This window comes from Pipistrellus kuhlii, unplaced genomic scaffold (genome assembly GCF_014108245.1).
Source record: "Pipistrellus kuhlii isolate mPipKuh1 unplaced genomic scaffold, mPipKuh1.p scaffold_m20_p_26, whole genome shotgun sequence".
Lineage (NCBI taxonomy): Eukaryota > Metazoa > Chordata > Mammalia > Chiroptera > Vespertilionidae > Pipistrellus > Pipistrellus kuhlii.
The window spans coordinates 8109354-8129119 of NW_023425525.1; the positions used below are offsets into that span (position 1 = coordinate 8109354).

General features: G+C 53.8%; 1 protein-coding gene across 1 annotated transcript; it reads left to right on the top strand.

Annotated features, from left to right (window-relative positions):
• Nucleotides 1–635: 635 nt before the first annotated feature.
• On the top strand, nt 636–19675 carry MTURN (maturin, neural progenitor differentiation regulator homolog). The gene is made up of 3 exons (XM_036453705.2): nt 636–876; nt 10861–10983; nt 18675–19675. Exons 1-3 carry the CDS (start codon nt 715–717, stop codon nt 18783–18785), a joined length of 396 nt encoding a protein of 131 aa, XP_036309598.1. The 5' UTR covers nt 636–714; the 3' UTR covers nt 18786–19675.
• Nucleotides 19676–19766: the final 91 nt, after the last annotated feature.

Below are 19766 nucleotides of genomic sequence, written 5' to 3' on the forward strand. Positions count from 1 at the left end.
AACCTTTCTTTACCGCCATCGGAGGGCCGCGCGTGGATTCTGACAAAGACCAGCGCCCCGTTAGGTTTCCCCGGCTCCTCCACCGCAGCCTCAGACAAGGGCCCGTTATCTGCGATGCCGAGGACGTCCCCGCATTCAAACTGCTTTCCTGAAAGCGCTTCCCTGGCCTTTTCACCCCAGAGAAGCGGCCACGGGGACCGCCCGCTTCCTCCGCGGCCCTGGAACCGGGGAGCCTCGGCCGCGCGGAGACATCACCCCACTCGCCACCGGGACGCGGGCCTCCGGCGCCGGGATTGGCTGGCGCCCGTGACGTCACGGCCCGGGTGGCCCCAGCCTCGCCCCGGGCCCCGGGAGGCTCCGGGTTCCTTTATTCAAAAGGTGGGGGGGTATTGGGGAGCCCGCGGAGCTCCCGGCCGCCCCGCCCCGCCGCGGAGCGCGCCGTCCGGCCCGTGCCAGCCTCCCAGCCTCCCGGGCGGCCCGCAGGGGCGGGGGCGGGCCGGGGCGGAGCCGGGCGGAGCCGGGCGCGGCGGGGCCGGGCCGTTACACACCGCGTGTAAACAGCGCCGCCGGGAGGAGCCGCCCCGGGATCTGCGCCCCCGGCCCCGCCGCGCCCGGAGCCCCGGAGCCCCGGAGCCGCGCCGCCGCCGGAGGAGCCCAGGAGCGCGGGGCGGCAGAGGAGAAGCGGGAGGCGGAGGAGAAGCGGGAGGCGGCGGGATGGCTTTCCAGCAGCTGGCGGACGCCGCGGCGCAGTGGTGCTCCCGCACGCCCTTCGAGCTCATCGCCGCGGAGGAGACGGAGCGCAGGATGGACTTCTACGCCGACCCCGGCGTCTCCTTCTACGTGCTGTGCCCGGACGGCGGCTGCGGGGACACTTTTGTGAGTGCGGGCGGGAGGGCCGCGTCCCCGGGGAGGCTGCGGGCGCGGGGCGGGAGGCGCACCCGCCGCTCCGGGTCCGGCTCCGGGCCCGGCTCCGGGCGGGCGGGCGGCGGGCGGCAGGCAGGGCGCCCTGAGCTCCCGGGGGGCCGGGCGGCGGGCAGGGCGCCCTGAGCACCCGGGGGGCCGGGCGGCGGGCAGGGCGCCCTGAGCACCCGGGGGGCCGGCCGGGCGGCGGGCAGGGCGCCCTGAGCACCCGGGGGGCCGGCCGGGCGGCAGGCAGGGCGCCCTGAGCTCCCGGGGGGCCGGCCGGGCGGCGGGCAGGGCGCCCTGAGCTCCCGGGGGGCCGGCCGGGCTGCGGGCGGCTGTTTCGGGGACGCGACCCCCAGGCCCGTGCGCGGTGCTCGGTTTGGAGCGGCTCCAGGGCGTCCCGCGTCGCACCGGCCCGGCCCGAGCTCACGGCCCTCCCGCGGGATCCAGAGGCCCGAGCCTCCTCACCCCCTCGCCCCGTCCCTCCGGGTGAGGAACGCTGTCCCTCCCGAGGCGCCGACACGAGCGGCCCCGCCTGGGGAACCGCCCGCTCCCCTCTCCCCGGTGGCCCCTGCGCCGCGGGGTTTGGACACAAAGCCTCTGTGCGCACCGGCGGTGCCCATCGCCTGGACCTTCTTGGTGGAATTACACCCCGGACCTGAAGAACAGACATACTTTCTCTCTCTCTCTCTCTCTCTCTCTCTCTCTCTCTCTCTCTCTCTCTCTCTCTCACACACACACACACACACACACACACACACACGCACTCAAGGACACGCCTATTCCCCCCCCCCCCTTCCCCCGTGATAGCGTGATCCCCTTTCTCATCCCAGAGGTGGCCCTGGCCATAAAGCAGGCCCCGCCCACCCCTCCACCCACCCTGCAGCCGGGAAGAACCCATCTGGGCCCCAGCCCTGGACACTCTGGAAGAGGGATGTCCTTGGGTGACAGCAGATTTGAGTTCTGGCCCTGTGACCTGGGTCAGTTGCCATCACTCAGCTCAGTTTACACATCCAGAAAATGGGTATAAAGCCAGGGCCCAGGCGGCTGGGTAGATAAAGCACCTGACAGTTCCCACTCACAGCCAGGGCCTCACAGGTTTGGATCAGAGGTTGGATCTGGGGTCCCTTGAGTTTAAAGCTTGTATCTCTTTAAAAAAATTTTTTTTTATTTTTTATTTTTATTGATTTCAGAGAGGAAGGAAGGGAGAGGGAGAGAGAGATAGAACCAGCAATGAGAGAGAATCATTGGTTGGCTGCCTCCTGCAGCCCCCTCCCCCACACTGGGGATGGAGCCCGCAGGCTGACGCTCTGTCCACTGAGCCAAGCCAGCTAGGGCTTGCCTTGCTTTTTTAAAGACATTCAGTGTTCTCACTTCTCACGTGAAGTAAGTCAGGGTGCCTCCTCACAGGAACGTGTGAAGAGCAAGGAAGCTATAAGTATATGGAAGCACACTCACTGTGGATAGTAGAATGAGTGTTATTTGTTACTGGGGGAGTGCCAGTCATTAAAGGGGGGTTGCTCCATTGTCAGAGTGAGAGGAGGCCCCAGGGATCCCGTGGCAAAGGCACCGGGGTCCAACTGACTGCCATGCTAGGAGTCCCTCCCAGCCTGCACTTCCTTACCCGCCAGCGGCCTCTCCCTCCTCACTGTGACCCAGGGCAGGCGACTGGAGGTTCTGGGTTTTATGGGGAGCAGTCCGCACGGCCTCCCGCTGGGACTGAAGGAGGCCGCCCAAATAGATTACTCCGGGGAGATGAAGCGGGTGGAGGCAGTGCAAGGCCGTTCTCTTGTCTTGAATGTGTACCTCGAGCCATTCAGAAACACTGTGCGTATCAGGCCTTTTCAAGACCGCCCGTATGTTAAATGTTTTCCCACCTGGGCAAGGAAGGTGCTTGACTGTATTCATTCGCTGTCGATGAAATGAAATAGACGAGGAAGAAAGAAGAGGGAAAGGGACTTCCTTTCTCAGTTCCGAGAGGCCCTCGGGGACCAGATGCCAACAGAAGGCGTTTTCTTAGCGCAGGCCTCTCTCCGGCCTGCCCAGGCCAGCTCCGTGGAGCCGCTGTGTGCCTCTAGGTAAAGGGCCTCGGGCACCAAGTACATGTCCTAACTGCACTGGGTTCCCTTTCCCAGGAAAGTCTGCTCAGCACTGAAAGGAACTTGAGATGGTTGGAATTCCTAAAACCTGAAGGATTTCTTACTCAATGTACAGAGTGTGTTCACATCGTTCGTTCAACAAACGTGTGGGGGGCTTACTTTGCGCCAGGCCAGGGCTGCCTGGAGTACGAATAGGGTCTCGGCCCTCATTCCCCGCCTAAGATAGGGTTGGTGAGTGGTTAGGAGCGTGCAGGCTCTGGAGTCAGGTTCCTTGGGTTTGCACCCCAGCCACCCCACATCTAACTTCATGCCTTAGGGGAAGTTATTTCATCTCTACGCCAGGATTCCCACCGCTGTAAAACTGGGAAGCAATACTCGTAGCTTACTCGCCAGCTGTTTGGAAAAGTGCCTAACATGGGGTGACTCTGCAGGGTCTCCAGATCTATTTAAAATATAACCCAGGTCATGCCCCCAGCCCTCTCCACCTCACCTAGCCCAGTGGTCGGCAAACTCATTAGTCAACAGAGCCAAATACCAACAGGACAGCGATTGAAATTTCTTTTGGGAGCCAATTTTTTTTTTTTAACTTAAACTATATAGGTAGGTCCATTGTTATTAACTTAATTAGGGTACTCCTAAGCTGGCCTTTGCTAAAAAACGTGGTGTTTTGTGGAAGAGCCTCATTCAAGGGGCCAAAGATCTGAATGTGGCTCGTGAGCCGCAGTTTGCCGACCACTGACCTAGCCCGGCTTCAAGCCCACTCGTGACCTGTCTCTTGCCTCCTTTCCGGTCTCAACCTGACAGCACAGCCCCTCACCTTCTCTAGTCTCACCACAGCACTGGTTAGTCCTTCACAGTCTCTCTCAAGTAAACAGTTTCTTTTCTGCCTCCCCCCCGCCCTGGACTCATCAGCCCCCTCAGAGCCATGACCTTGTGTTCTTGGTCACCCCTGCACCCCTGAACTCGGAGCACTGTCAGACATGCGCAGGTGCTCCGTCTGTGTTTATAAGAATGAACGAACGTCCGTCTAGGGCAGATGTTAAATTTCAAGAAGGACAGCATCAAAAACCAGGAACAGCTACCCCTGATGTGCAGTTTTCTGTGTATCGGACAGTGCTCTCATCCTTCCCATAGATGAACCTGTTGACTCTTCATAATCTGTAAGGTGCTTTTTAATTGTCTCCACTGCACAGATGAGGAAACGTAAGCACAGCGGGGCTAACTAATGCCCCACAGCTGTTAAGAGGCGGAGCACCTTGAAGCATAGCCCTAAAACTCGGAAAACAGCAGCGCATGAGTAACAGCTGGGGACCCAGTCCAGGCTGGGTTCAAGGGCGGCTTCTGGAGCCTCTTAAACATTCCATGAGGAAGGCCGTCTTCTCCCCACGTCACAGGCGAGGAAACAGGCTCAGTGAGTGCGGGGGCTCGTGGAGACCGGGCCTCTAAGAAGTGACAGAGCCGGGACTTGAGCCCAAGCCCAGAGGCTGTCCTTTCCCCCCGCGGAGTGTCCCACGGGCAGGATCAAGGCCAGGCGCTCCCTCGGCCTGGGAACAAGGACTTCCTTTTATTTCCCTCCGCGTTGGCAGCACCCGGGTCCCCTGTGCACTCTGTCCCTTTCTCGCTTCACAGGCCACCCAGTTCACGCTGTCCCTTTCCGAACCGCTGCCCTGGTTCGCGCCTCTCCCTGCCGATGGCCCGTGAGGTCAGGCCCTGGGATAAAACGAAGCTGCAGGTTCAAGGACAAGCTGACTCTGCCCGGCCCCAAATGGGAGGGGCCCGGGGGATCACTGACAGGTGGCACGGGCCCCCTTCTGCGAACTCAGAAAGTCCCGAGGGCGCTGCCAGGTTTGAGGAGCAGGGTGTTGGTGGCCACGAATGTACCAGCCTGACTGAGGGGCCCTTGAGTAGGTGGGCACCGTAGGCAGCCCCTCCGCTGTCTCCTGCCCTGCCCCCCGCCTGCCCGGGGCCTGGGCACTAATGACGGGGCCGAGGAGCAGCTCCTCCCTTGCCCTACTTTCTCTGTCAGCCCATCAACACATGTCTGGATCTAAAACGCTGTAGAGTTGAGTCCCTCCCTCCTCGGTACAAAAACAAAGGCCGCAGTTGTCATAGTATTAAAGGAGTCTATTTGTAGAAAACGAACGTCGCTTTATGTGTGTGTGTGTGTGTGTGTGTGTGTGTGTGTGTGTGTGTGGCTATGTCTGTATTGTTTTCTCCGTTTCCTTCTAGGCATGTCTCTCCTCAACTATGTGACCAAGTAACTACCTTTCGGTTCTGGAGAAAGTAGAACTTGTTGGAATGAGAAGGCCCTGTGTTTACATGGAGAAGAGGGGTGGTAGCGGAGAGAAAGCCCTTGTCTAACTTAACCTCGACCCTCCATTTCCTCATCTGTCAGGTGGGGGTAATCACATCTGCATTGCGTTATTATGGAGAGGATTAAGGGGATAGCGGTAGACTACAGAGCTGTCCACAGTGGGCGAGCATCTGTATAGAGAGACTGTTTCAGGAACAAGGAGATGTCCTTCTTTCCTTATATGTGCAGCCTGGTTAATTCTGGGGAGGATAAGGTTATGCTAATGTGAGTTCAGATCCATGTGAATAGATACTGATTGGATGCCTGCTAATGAGAGTCAGTCTGCTGGGTCTCTCCCATGACCTTTTTAAAAAAATATATTTTATTGATTTCTTAGAGAGGAAGAGAGAGAGTTAGAGAGTTAGAAACATAGTTGAGAGTGAATCATCTATTAGCTGCCTCTTGCACACCACCGACTGGGGATGTGCCCGCAACCAAAGTACATGCCCTTGACCAGAATCGAACCTGGGACCTTTCAGTCTGCAGACCGACGCTCTATCCACTGAGCCAAACTGGTTTCGGCTCCCATGACCTTTTTAACCTTCCTGGGAGTCTCCATGTTTTCTGTGTCTTGCAGCGAAGGAGTTGAGGCTGAAGGCATGCACACCCAGTGATGTCCTGACTCTGCCCCTGCTCCCTGTGGGATCACAGACAAGTTGCGTAAGCTCCCTGGGCCTCAGGAACCTCCCTGGCTGACATCAGGAGCAGGTCCTGGGTACGGCCAGCCCTGCTCTTCCCACCCTGTGCAGAAGTCTGCATGTCCGAGGGTAGAGGTTAAATTAGCCAAGGAAGTGCTTTCTCCTCGCTCTCCCGCCATGTAAACACAATGCCATCCCTTTCAACAAGCTCTGTCTCCTCCAGAATCGAACGGTGGTTACTCGGTCACATCGTTAAGGAGGGACATGCCTGAGATGGCTCCCGGCCTTTCTCTTATGCCATCTCTTCTGGGGACCGCCGTTTATTTGGGATGAAGCTGCCAAAACTCAAAATGGGTCCCCTGTTACTGCTGACACCAGGAAGTTCTCCAGTCAGGACCACAGTGAGCGTGAGGCCGGTGGCAAGGCCCGGGTGCTGGAGAAGGTCACTGTAGGAGTGAATGACCTTGATCTTCTCTTACCATTTTTGGGGACGCTGGATATTGCCGTCTACACTGCGGAAAGCAGAAAGGAGCTCTTTTTTCTGGTTCCAGAGGACACGGTATATTGTCTGAAGCTGGGCAGCTTGGATGATAGACTCTGGCCCAATCTGATAACAGAAGGAAGGGCCTAGAGGGCCTGTCCCAAAGCCCAGGTCCCCCTCCTCCCCTCCCAACTCCACTCCGGGAACTTGCAGCTCCTAACAGCCGAAATCTGTGAGGAGGCAGAGGCTGCTCTGGAGCTTCAGCTGACACACACACACACACACACACACACACACACACACCACCCCCTCCTCCCAGCCCACCTTGAAAGTTAATTACATTTCTGCTCAGCTTCCGGCTCTCAAAGTGTGGCCCCAGCCGAAACTGGTTTGGCTCAGTGGTAGAGCATCGGTCTGCAGACTGAAAGGTCCCGGGTTCGATTCCTGTCAGGGGCATGAACGTTGGTTGCGGGCACATCCCCAGTAAGGGGTGTGCAGGAGGCAGCTGATCGATGATTCTCTCTCATCGACGTTTCTAGCTCTCTCTTCCTCTCTGTAAAAATCAATAAAATATATATATATTTTTAAAAAGAAGTGTGGCCCCAGATCTAGCCGCCTGAGCATCGCCTGGGGGCCAGTTGGGCGTGCAGATTCTCAGCCCTGCTCCCATCAGACAGTCCCGCTGGGACCTGGTGATTCCACTGTGTTTTAATAACCCTCCAGGTGACATGCACCCTAAACTGGAGACCCCCGCGTCCCTCCCCTTCATGGAGCCCTGACTTGGCATTCCTCCTGCTGTGACACGACCCCATTGGAGAGCCAATACATCTGTGCCGGCTTTTATATGTGCCCGGGACCATGCACGTGGTTCAGAGCCACGTGCTCTCTGACCCCTGTTTTCACGGCCAAAGTGGGTGTTGGGTTGCACGGGCTTCAAACACTCCCTGAGCTGCAGTTACGGGGAATGCCCAAGCCCTTGGCTCAGGACTCCAGCCTTCAGTGACCCATTTGTCTCTGGACACGACTAGTCCCACATCCTGATTCCAGAGCATCAGCCTGTCCACCTGACGCCCTTCCTGCCCTAGTGCTGGAATGGGTCCCTCTCTTCTTCCTAAGAAGGAGCCATCCTGCCCCCAGCCCTTGCCTGTTCGTTCTGAAGGCCCTGTTTGGTCCTGGGCACTGCCTCTGGGCACTGATCTGCCTTCCCACAGGGCGCTGGGGGCAAAGCTGTGTCCTGTTCAAGCACTCGGCCAGGCCTGTCCACGGTGCACCGTGTGTCCTGATCGCACCAGATCCTATCTCCTTTTCCTCCCGTTGTTTCCCCTTTGTCCTGGTTTTCCCACTGCAGGCTGTTTTTTAGGTCATCATGTTTTGTACTCCGTGGATCTTCGCTGATAGCCTTGGTTAGTTTGGAAAGAACACAATTTAAATAAAATAAAAAGTTAAAACGGAAACTTCTGTTGTGAGAGACAGTGGATTTGAAATGGTTAGTGGTGTCTTCTGAGGGGCCGTGTACACCTGAGTCTGTTTTTTTCCCAAACCCTGTGCTCTCTTGCCTTATCCTATGGGCACGGATTCAGTAAAACCTGTTTTGTTTTTTTTTAAACTAGCTCGACAGGGGATCCAGGGTGAGTTAGCCGAGTGAGAGAAGTCGGGGCAGACTGGAGGGGAGGCCCTTTAGTGGGTGTGAATTCTTCCTACTCCAAAATGTGTTCACAAACCAACAACTCCGGAAGCGGAGCAGTGGCAGCTGCGGCCTGAACCGGCTCCTCGTGGAGATGCGCGGAGGCCACCTCGCCGGAGAGCAGGCCGGTTTCCACGCGGAGGGCGTGCGCTGGCCCTGAGCGACGCCCTGGCCCTAGTTTACTCTGTAATGGGAGCAACGGGTACACATGTCCTCCGCGGCCCACCTACTTCTGAACAGGTCGCCGTGGGGGTCCGATTTGCTCAGCAGGTGACCTTAGCCGTGCAGCAGGTGGGACCCTCCCACCCCTGCTCTCCTGCACCCTCCAGAGGCAAGGGCTTCTCCGCCTGCCAGCCAGGCACTGTGCCAGGCACCTCCTAGACTTGTCGCCTTTTCTCTAATCCTCAGGTCTATGGAGGTCAGGCTCCCGGTCTCCTTCCTGGGTGATGCTAGACGGTAACCCCATCGTTAACTTGGGTGCTGAGCAGACACGCGTGAGAGTGGACTTCCTTGTTCGTGCTGGATCCCCGCCGGTTAAGAATCCGGGTGGATGATGGACATGAGAGCGCCCAGCACTGCCCCGCCTTCGTCCCCGGGGAGAGGCTGTTCCGTAAATGGCTTTTCCGCGGCTCCACCACCCTAAGGGTCTCTGATGGGGAGCCGTGTCTGAACTGCTCTCTAAGTTAGAGGATGTAGGAGTTACAGCGTTATTATGTCGAGTCAAAAGCTACCCTGGGAGCCTGCCGGACCCGGGCAGCGTGTGTGGGAAACGGGCCTTTGCTTCTGTGAAACACACGTAATTGGCTGTGAGGATGGCCCCTCGCCCCTCGTTAGTCTCCCTTAGGCCTGCCAGTATGTGAAGCCTGTCTTTCCAGTTCTTGGAAATGGCACTATGGGGAGGGAGACAGTGAAGTGTGTGTGTGTTGAGTGAGGGGCGTGAACTGTCTGGGGTGATGCCCCAGTCATTTGTGTTCATGTGAGGGAGTAAGCATGGGCTCGATGTGGGCCCTTTCTCCAAATAAATCTCACCTCCTGCTGCTTAGCTGCTGCTGCTTATTCCCACCTGCCAATGACTCCCTCTTCCTGTACCTCCGCGCTTCTTAGAATATATCCTTATGATTTCAGAGAGAAAGGGAGAGGGAGAGGGAGAAACATCAGTGGTGAGAGAGAATCATTGATCAGCTGCCTCCTGCACAGCCCCTGCTGGGGATCAAGCCCACAACCCAGGCGCGTGCCCTGACCGGGAATCAAACAGTGACCTCCTCGCTCATAGGTCAACACTCAAGCACTGAGCCGTGCCGGCTGGGCCTTCTATGCTTTTTAAAACCAGTGTCGAGATGTCATTAGTTGATCCCCTCTAAACAGCGATGTTTGATAACTGATACGTAGCCTGACGTTACCCTGGTAGCCATGGCCTGTCGCTTCCTCATCTAGATCTCTCCCGCCCGTTTCTTGGGCTTATTCCAAATCCTGGGACATTTATGGGAGACTTGTCTAGTCCTAAAGGTGTGCTAAAATGGATATCCTCACATGGATTAAAAAAAAAAAAAAGAAGAAGAAGAAAGGAAAACTCGTCTAGCCTTAAGAAAAATGTAAAACCTAGAGCCAGTCTCCTCTGGGTGAGGCTTGGGTGTGAGCTTTTTTAAAGCATTTTAAGGGAAGGTGAACTTTCAGAGGTCTTCTCCCCACCCCACTCCCCTTACCCTCACCCCCAGTGACTGAGCGATGACCTTTCTGTGTGTTCTCGTAAACTCATTTCATTTTGAAATAAATTTGCCATCACCCTCGCTCACAGGCTAACCTGGGTAAAGAATGTCTTGTTCCAAGGTAGTGGTTACAAACTCTGTCTAATTAGTCCTTCAGCCACGGCTGAAGGCAAAGTCAGGGGTCATACAGGCCCTTAGTTTCTGCTCCCTCCTGGCTGAAAGCCGCCCTCGGCCCGCACTGGAAGGGTGGGCAGTGGACATCGTGGTGAGGGCTGCTGACCCCACTGCCCTTTTTACGATGCATGAGCAGATCTGTTGTGAATTGAGCAGCTGAGATTATGGACCAGGAGCTCAGGGTCTGCATTTTCTTTTTTTTTAAATATATTTTTACTAGAGGCCCAGTGCACGAATTCGTGAACGGGTGGGGTCCGGCCGGCCTGCTCCAACCTGGCTGGGGGGAGGGGATGTGGGAGATTGGCCGGCCAGCCCTGCTACCAGTTGGGGGGAGGGCGGTCGATTGGGGCCGCAGTGCGTGTCAAAGCAACCAGTCATTCTGGCATTGCAGTCACTTGGCATATATATATACACCGGTGTGTGTGTGTGTGTGTGTGTGTGTATTGATTTCAGAGAGGGAGAAGGAGAGATAGGAGAGATAGAAACATCAGTGAAGAGACAGAATCATTGATCAGCTGCCTCTTGCAGGCCCCACACTGGGGATCGATCCCACAACTCAAGCATGTGCCCTGACGGGGAATTGAATCATGACTCCTGGTTCATAGGTCAATGCTCAGCCACCCAGCCACACTGGCCGGGCAACAGGGTCTGCATGTTCTGATCCCTTTCCGAACACACAAGTCAGTGACCACATGCATCTCACTCCGGAAGGGAGGCCTGCTTCCCGTCCCCGTGCTGATAAAGTTCTCCCTGGCTCTCTGGACCCGCACTGTGTGTAATGACTGTGTCTGTTTTCTCCTCTCCCTCGCCCCTGGGCACCAGCACGTGTGGAGTGAGAGCGAGGACTGCCTGCCCTTCCTGCAGCTAGCACAGGACTACATCTCCTCCTGCGGCAAGAAGACGCTCCCGGAAGTCTTGGAAAAAGTCTTCAAGTCTTTCAGACCCGTAGGTGCCCGCCGGCTTCTAAAGCCCTTGTTTCCTACCCAGATTGCCCTTTGTGGGGAAATTGGGCAGGATCTGGGATGACTAATTTTGTTTGTCTCTCGTCTGCTTGGTGGCTTAAAGATAGCAGCTGTGGAGGGGGCTGAGGGCGGGAGCGGGGGAGCGGGATGTGGCACAGCTGCTCGGTGCAGAGACGCTGGTTATTTCTAGCATCACTGGAGTTCAGAACCGCTGACAGGGTGGGAAGCAAACAGCCTTCGTGAGGCGACTGAATATCCCTGTCCTCACCCAGGAGTCTCACAGCCAACATGCTGGGAAGTGCCCTGCAGGTGCCCTCACCTTACAATGGTGAGGCTCATATTCAGGGGCGGCCAGAGGGCTACCCACAGGAGGCGCCTCCACACCTGTGGGCATGGAGAAGGATGAGATTGGGTGTGGGTCCTATTCTTTCTTTTTAAAATTTATTTATTTTGAATATATTTTGATAGAAATCAGAGAGGAAGGGAGATAGAGAGCGAAGTAGAAATGTCAATGATGAAAGAATCGATTGGCTGCTTCCTGCACACCCCACACTGGGGATTGAGCTCGCAACCCGGGCATGTGCCTTTGACTGGAATCGACCCAGGGACCTTTCAGTCCGCAGGCCAACGCTCTATCCATGGAGCCAAACCAGCCAGGGTAAGGGTCCTGTTCTTTTCTCTTTATAAACTCACTCTGGAGAGCTTGTCCACCCAACCACCACCACCTGTTAGGACTTAGGAGCCTGCATGCTTGTGTCTAGCTAACGGTATCTTCATTCTTGTTGCCAAGCCTGTACAGTGAATACTCACCCTGTTGTGAAAACGACCTGTTTCCCTTTATCATTATTGGAAGATGGAGCCAGTGTCCCCACACTTCTCCCAAGTTCAATCCCTTGCCCACTGGACTCTACATGGTCAGGATCATTGCTCTAGAACTTCCATTCATTTCTTTTTTCAAATCTTTAAAACAGCGGTACTTTGCTGCTGAAATTTTCAAGCTTGTCTGTAGTTTCTCTGAACATACTAGGCATGGTTGCCCGAGAGACTGTGTTTGATAGTACAGTATTTCAAAGTTTGTAAGTCTGTTTGTTGCCATTTGTTTTGACTGTTCTCACTCCTGCTATTGTGTTTCTTTGTGTGTTGGATTTACATATTTGAAAAATTTATATATAGGAATAAATCGAGGCCCATAATGAGGGTACCTCCCTAAGGGGAGTTGGGGGGAGGGGGGTTGTTTGCTTCTGCAAGGGCTTAGGCCTGTCGGCCTGAGAACGCCTTTGAGCAATGCCCGGCCTGTGGTTCTCGGAACTCTGCAGGTGATGCCAGGCAGGCTGCAGGCTGCCTCCTCCTAGTCGATCTTGTCCTGAGAGCTGTCTTAGGCCCCACCCGCACCCCCATTCAGGCTGCTAAGCAACTACCACAGACTGGATGGCTTAGAAACAACAGAAATTTACTTCTCTCGGTCTGGAGGCTGGAAAGGCCACCATCAGGTGCCAGGAGACTTGGTGTCTGGTGAGAGCCCGCATCCTGGTCACAGGATCTCCTCACTGCCACTCACCTGGTGGGAGGAGGGAGGTGTCTCTGGGGCCTGTTCTATAAGATCTTGGTCCCATCTATGAGGAATCTACCTTCCTGAGCCAATTGCCTCCCAAAGGCCCCACCTCCTACCACCACCTCAGCGAGGAGAATTTCAACGTGAATTTCAGACAGACTTTCAGGCCAGAGCCAAGGTATAGGCCTATGGGGTCCCAGCTTACTGTGGGGTTGGTTCATCCCAGTTTGCTCCTTTGGGAGAGCCTGGCTTTGACGGGTCCCCCAGCTCTGAGCATAGGCCAGCCATGCATCAGGTTTCTACCTGCTGCTTCTCGGCCAGCAGTGCCCTCGGGACAGAAGCAGGTGCCCCTCTCTGGGGCCTAATTCCTTCCTCAGTGTACCCAGGAAGGCATTTTTCATCGTGAACCCAGCTCTGGTTCCCTGTGGGCGAGCTGGTCCCAACCGTTTAACCTACTGTTACTACAAGAATTGGAAGTTTCGTGGCTTTAGTCCACACTTGTTGATTTGTATCGTTCCTCTCATCAATTCATTTTTTATCTTTAAAAATTTCTAAGCCCATTTGGTTCAAATAGATTTGTAAAACTATTTATTTATTTATTTATTTATTTATTTATTTATTTATTTAGAGGGACAGAGAGAAACATCAATGTGAGAATGAAACATCCATGAGCTATCTCCTGCTTGTCCCCCACACCAGGGATCGGGCCCACAGCCCAGACATGTGCCATGAGCAGGAATCGAACTGGCAACCTTTCGGTGCAGAGGACGATGCCCAACTAACTGAGCCTCGGCTGCCAGAGCTGGCTGTGCGTCTTGGCGAAGGGAGGTTGCATTTAGAAATAAGACCCAGGAGGGTCTTGTCGCTGGTGCCGGGTTCTGCTGGAGTGGCTCAGGCCCCGGTGCTCCAGGGTGGTCAGGCAGGTGAGCCTCAGCACATCGTCCCCCTGAGAATGCGGTGCTTTTGGCTAGCAGTCGGGGCAGCACCGTGAGGAACAGGTTCCCCTTAGAACAGCCTCCTCCCTGCCTGCGAGTCCTTATTCCCCTTGGCCCGCCCTTCGCCGGCCCCGGCCTGTGCAGGCTCTCTGGAAGAGAAGATCCATCTGTTGGCAGCCTTCTGCCCGCCGTTGGGGCATCAGTCAGGCAGAGTCAATTAAGTTGCTGCAGCCTTGAGCTCCTGCGTGCACAGCCCGGAGCGAGGTCATCGCCTGGCCTTCCCCAGCCGTCCTGCCCAGAGGCTGAGCAGCCACGGCAGCTCTCTGCCTGTCTCCGCATGCCAACTCTGGAGGCTGTGCTTCTCCCCTTTCTCTCGTTTGCCCTCCCTCCACTGAAATCTTGCCCCCCCAATAAATCCGTTGTTGGATGGGGAAAAGGAAAAAAAAAAAAGTGATCCTTTTTTGCCATTTTACTTTTCCCTCTACTTCATCACATTTTCAACCATAGGTGTCCGTCACCTGTGTTTGCCCACGCCTTGCTTTAGAGCACATGTGTCAAACACAAGGCCCGCGGGCCAAATCCGTCCCGCCAGGCCTTGCAATGTGGCCCGCACCGCGCTGTCATCACTGCACTCCGCTGCGTTTCCATCACAATGACAGTTTATGACTGTTCAGTAAACCATTCGGCCCACGATTTAGGCTGGATTTTAGATTTTGGCCCCTTCTCTGATTGAGTTCGACACCCCTACTTTAGAGAGTGAGGGCACAGCACGGTGCCCCGCTCCTGCCCCTGAGGAGCTGGCTGTGGTAGGAGAGACAGACACAGAAACTCCACATCGCAGGGCAGAGCATTTATTTTGGTTGGTGCAGACGCTCTGCTGGGTGCTCCCTGTACAGAACACGCCAAGAGTTCCAGTCCCTGCTCTGTGTTCTCCGCGGTACTGGGTCCTTAGGGAGCTGTTTCCGGGGGCACATTACTGATACGAATTCAGGGTGCTGTTTGTGGTCTCTCCCCGGTGATGTGCAATCAGGATTCTTCACGGATGAGCAGCCTGGGCTCCGGGACAGCGATTCAAATCCAAGCTCTGCCACTTGAGGGCTGTGTGACCTTAGCCAAGTTACTTAACCTCTCTGTTTCTCAGTTTCTTCATTTGTAAGATTAGGAAACAATGACAGTAGTTACCTTGGGGTTGCTGTGATGCTTACATGATGCATTTCTCATGGGGTACATAGGACAGCATTTACAGCACTAAAATACTGTTGAGAAGTGAGCAGGACTTTGTGAAATGTATAGGACTTGTAGGTTCTTGGTCAGGAGGAAAACCAATTTGCCAGGTGCTTTCAGCACATGCTTAACAGAGGCACCTAGAGGTATTGATGGGGTATTATAGTCAAAGTTTATCACCATTGGTTTGGGGAAAATGATAACCACCATTCGATAGCTAATGCGTTCAGCTCTCTGTGTTAGATGCATTTGTCCTCCTAGTGCTGTAAGGAGGACGAGTGGACACTCCGGCCCCCAGGGGGCGCCTGACCTCAGAGCCTCTGGGTGGCAGGGTGATGGGTGATATTTATGCTCTTCTTTTCTGTATTTTCTAAATTGTCTGTGATGTCAACATTTAAGATCAGAAATGGTGTTGTGTTTTTTAAAAAGCTGTTTGGTCTACACCAAGCATGTCAAGCTCAAAGGCTAATTACGGGCCAAATAAACGAGGCAAGCGGCCTGTGGGCCACGAGTTTGACATGCTTGGTCTACACTGTGCTAGAAGGGCTAGGAGCGCCAGGGGTGAGTGGGCTCGCTGGGAACGCAGCACCGGGCGGGGAGGTGAGACTGGAGAAAGGGCAGGATCCGGATGTGCTCAGCGCGGGAGGAGGGCTGGCACCCCGGCTGGGAATCAAACCGAACCATGGGTCATTTTAAGTTGATCATGGCTTTTGTTTTTTTGCTCACATTATAAACAAACCCTTGTGCGTGTGTTTCAGGAAGTACAATGGGCCCTACAAGTAAGAGAGTAGCTATTACTCTTGCCCAGCGGTCGGCAAACTCATTAGTCCACAGAGCCAAATATCAACAGCACAACGATTGAAATTTCTTTTGAGAGCCAACTTTTTTAAACTTAAACTTCTTCTAACGCCACTTCTTCAAAATAGACGCCCAGGCCAAGGTATCTTGTGGAAGAGCCACACTCAAGGGGCCAAAGAGCTGCATGTGGCTCGCGAGCCGCAGTTTGCCGACCACGGCTCTTGCCCGTTAGTCATCTTGCCACCTGCCTCTTTTTTTCCTCATATCAAGAAGACAGGCTGCCCGGGTCATGGGTCTGTTGGTACCACCAGCATTATGATCAGTAAATAAACAGTGGCAAATGCCCCAGATGCTTTCACATCTCCATACTGAATGTGGCTCCCACTCTTTCCAAAAGACCCCTATTCAGTCCTTCAGTTCACCCCTGCTCTCTTGGGTCTTTGGAACTTTAATTCAGGGCTTGGCATCTCTACCATCCCAGACAGTCCTGTTTGGGTGGATGGGCCCCAGAAGTTCTGTGCGATCATAGGCTGTTCAGAAAAAGCTTGGTGACAGCAAGACCCTGCAAATGCCAACACTTGTCCAGAGAGAACAGGCAGGTGTTTCCCAGTCGACTGAAAAGGAATGAATGGTCACAACTACCAGCAGTCATTTCAGTGCGCCAGACAGGATTTCTTGGCCGGTCTCGTTTTCCTCCCGAGACCGTGTGGGTGCTGTGAGAGCCAGGGCTCCGGGATTCTCTCCAGTCTGTTTGCACTCCTGTCTCTGGTAGATCTTGACTGTTCACAGTTCGGATCCAGAAGTTAAATTTAGACTTACCCGCCATCCACGGGGATGGAGGCAGGGGTGGGAATGCTAGACGGTCACGTGTCTGTGTGATAGCGTTTGGAATCGCAGGCACATTCTCGTTCATATGGTTCTTAACTCTTCCTGTCTGACTTATTTTGGTTTAAAAAAAAAAAAAAATCCGAACACCGGAATGAGAGTCACCTGCGTTCATGGTGCAAGCCATCTCTTCTCTCTTTAGAGGCAAAGTTGGTCTTTTATTCCATCTGCTAAGATGTGGAGGGAGGCCGTGGTGGGGGCTCACGAGGTTGTCACAAACTGTGGGGATGAGCTGGATGCGCCCCCCTGCCCCTCCACTCCCAGTCGGCAGTGGCACCTTGAGTCAGCTCTGTACTCTAAGGAGAAAGCTCGTGTCTGCAGTCGGCCGCGGCCACCCTGGCAGGCCACAGGCACCATGTGACCAGGAGTGCGGACAGACGAGTGTGTTCCTAGGGCTCCGTGAGACCAGCCAGGGTTGTGGTTTGAGGATTTCGGTCCAGGCATCATTAGGATTGGGCCTCTGCTTATCCTTGTCTCACGTGGGGAGTTGGGGAGGAGCAGGAAGAAGGAAGGGAGTTGGGTGGGGGTGGCGTGGCCGGGCACTAGGGAGGCAGAACACAGCAAACAGAGTGGCCTGTCTTATCTTAGTGCCTCAATGGAGTTGGAGCTGAGATCAGAGGGCAGTTTGGTGAAGTTGCCTCAAACTGACTGGCCAAGGATGAGGTCACTGTGAGAGGAAGTCCTTTGGCCACGTGCATGCTGTGATCTCAGGGAAGAGCCAGGGCTGGATGCCCATGATCACGGACAAGGCTCAGGAGTGCCCAAGGTCACGGCTTCCTGCCAATCCCAGAGCTTCCTGTTTCTATCGGTCCAGCCCAGCTCATGGCACTCAGCTTCCAGCCGAACAGCAGCCAGTGCTCTGAGAACACGTTTCCTGTGGATGGCTCTGCCTTTCCCTGATGGGGATTAGAGAGCATTTGGGAAAATGAGAAGATTACAAAGGGAAAATTTTACCCATAATCACAATGTCTAAAAATGATGCTCTTCGTCAGCTTGGGGACTGAAAGGTCCCGGGTTCAATTCCGGTCAAGGGCATGTACCTTGGTTGCGGGCATATCCCCAGTAGGGGGTGTGCAAGAGGCAGCTGATCGATGACTCTCTCATTGATGTTTCTAACTCTCTATCTCTCTCCCTTCCTCTCTGTATAAAATCAATAAAATATATTTTAAAAAATAAAAATGATGTCCTTAAGATCTGGATGTATTTCACTGAACTCTTTTTTTCTGTGCATTTGTGTATAAACTTAAAGAAATATGTATCATAATGTAAACACACATTCTTTTTACACTTGTGAGCATATTTTTTTATATCGTTAGATTATTAAAAACTAGATTATTAAAAAATTAGTGTAAGAGTAGACCTTCCTTCCCCTGGCTGGCTTCCCTTCGGTCACCGGCAGACGCCTAAGACCCAGGCTTCCCTCAGGTCCCGGCTTTGTCTGGAATGACATCCGGAAGGATATCTGGTCTAATTAGCATATTACCCTTTTATTATTATAGACTAAAGGCCCGGTGCATGACATTTGTGCACTGAGGGGAGGGGATCCCTCAGCCCAGCCTGTGCCTTCTCACCGGCAGTCAGATATCCCCCAAGGGGTCCTTAGTACTGCTGCAGAGTGCGAGAGGCTCCTGCCACCGCTGCTGTGCTCGTCAGTCATAAGCCCAGCTTCTGGCTGAGTGGTGCTCCCCCTGTGGGAACACACTGACCACCAGGGTACAGCTCTTGCATTGAGTGTCTGCCCCTTGGTGGTCAATGCGCATCATAGCAACCAGTCATTCCGTGGTTTGGTCAATTTGCATATTAGCCTTTTATTATATAGAATACTATTTTAAGTGGCTACATAAGATTTTATCTTCTGGGCACCCAATAAATTTTTTAACCACTGTTGAATCTTTTCAGAGCAGCTGTGCTTTTAGGGGAGAAAAAGAGGAGAACTGATTTTTGACATCTTGATGGGATAGTCACACTGCATGGTACTACTGCCAGCATCCCAGATATGTGTGGGTGTGCGTGGGTAGCATATCTTCATGCATAGGTGGGCGGAGGGGTCATGTTTTAATGCTTAAAAGTAGAGAATCTTCAGGCTCCCCAATAAAAATGAGTCCTTGGGGCCCCCATCCATTGAAGGACTGATATTTCCTTCTAATGAGTTTATGAACATAATTGTTGGGGAGGTCTCAGGGGAAATCATAGCTGCTGTGCTGAGTCCTGTAAGGGCTGCTTGGTGGCCTTCCTGCCTGGAGCCGTTGGCTCACAGGTGCTTCTCTTCTCTCCCTGCAGTTACTGGGCCTCCCGGACGCCGATGATGACGCGTTTGAAGAGTACAGCGCCGACGTGGAGGAGGAGGAGCCAGAGGCCGACCACCCCCAAATGGGGGTCAGTCAGCAGTAAACTTGGAAGGAGTGAGCCCCGTGGTCCCCGAGGCAGGCTCTCGAGCTGCTCCTGGGCTAGCTCTTAGCAACAGGACGTCTGGCTCCCAGCTTCCGAATTCAAACGAAATACCTTCTTAACAACCACAGAATATCTGGGATGAGCTGCACTCAGCAGTGGCCTCCATTTGACTCCTGTGTCAGTGGGTTGCTATGGCGTCGTCTCAGTAGCCTTGGCCATTTCTAATGCAGAGTCCATTCTGTGGCTGACGGTTCTCTTGAGTTTCTGTTGGAGAATTGGCATGCACTGGCTCGAGTGTCGGGAACTCCGAATGTACGAAGGATGTGTTTTGAGTCCTCACAGGTGACTCGATGGAGGGAAAAGCATGGCAGAGAAGAAATGCGGTCTGCACTTTGTATGTACCTGGTTACGTGTCGTGAGTGAGCGTTGTTGCTTATAAAGCATGAGTTTTAATACCTAGTCGTTACACTGCACAAGTGCAAGTACAGGGGCAGGCAAGGATCGCCATGCAGCTTTGGGTGAAAAGACCCTCCCAGTGTGCAACCAGTCCTGAGTGACCTGGGGATGTGGCAACTGGTTCCTGGTTCTATAAACATGCTTGCCTGGTCAGTTACTCTAAAACATGTTAATTCTAAGACTTAACCGTGGATATAAATGGGGTGACATCAGTTACTAACTTCTTTAGACTGAAAACCGTCCCACATATGAAACATTTACCTTCTCTCGTTATAATGAGATGGCAATTTGTTAAATCATGAAACTATCTAAAATCCAAGGGCCACGTCAACTTTGAAGCCATAGATCAATTTAATGGGACAATAAACCAGGATAACATTTTTTTTAAAAAAATATGATGGAATCCTTTTTTCGTAATCTGACTTTTATGCTTTTTTAATTTTTTTATTATATATTTTTTAAAATATTTTACTGACTTTTTCACAGAGAGGATGAGAGAGGGATAGAGAGTTAGAAACATCAATG

What these genes read in the sequence shown, in the direction of transcription:
- MTURN (XM_036453705.2), top strand. Translation starts at nt 715, where the DNA reads ATGGCTTTCCAGCAGCTGGCGGACGCCGCGGCGCAGTGGTGCTCCCGC. An exon ending in GCGGCTGCGGGGACACTTTT is followed by an intron (nt 877 to 10,860) that starts GTGAGTGCGGGC and finishes CCTGGGCACCAG; the next exon opens with CACGTGTGGAGTGAGAGCGA. An exon ending in TCTTCAAGTCTTTCAGACCC is followed by an intron (nt 10,984 to 18,674) that starts GTAGGTGCCCGC and finishes CTCTCCCTGCAG; the next exon opens with TTACTGGGCCTCCCGGACGC.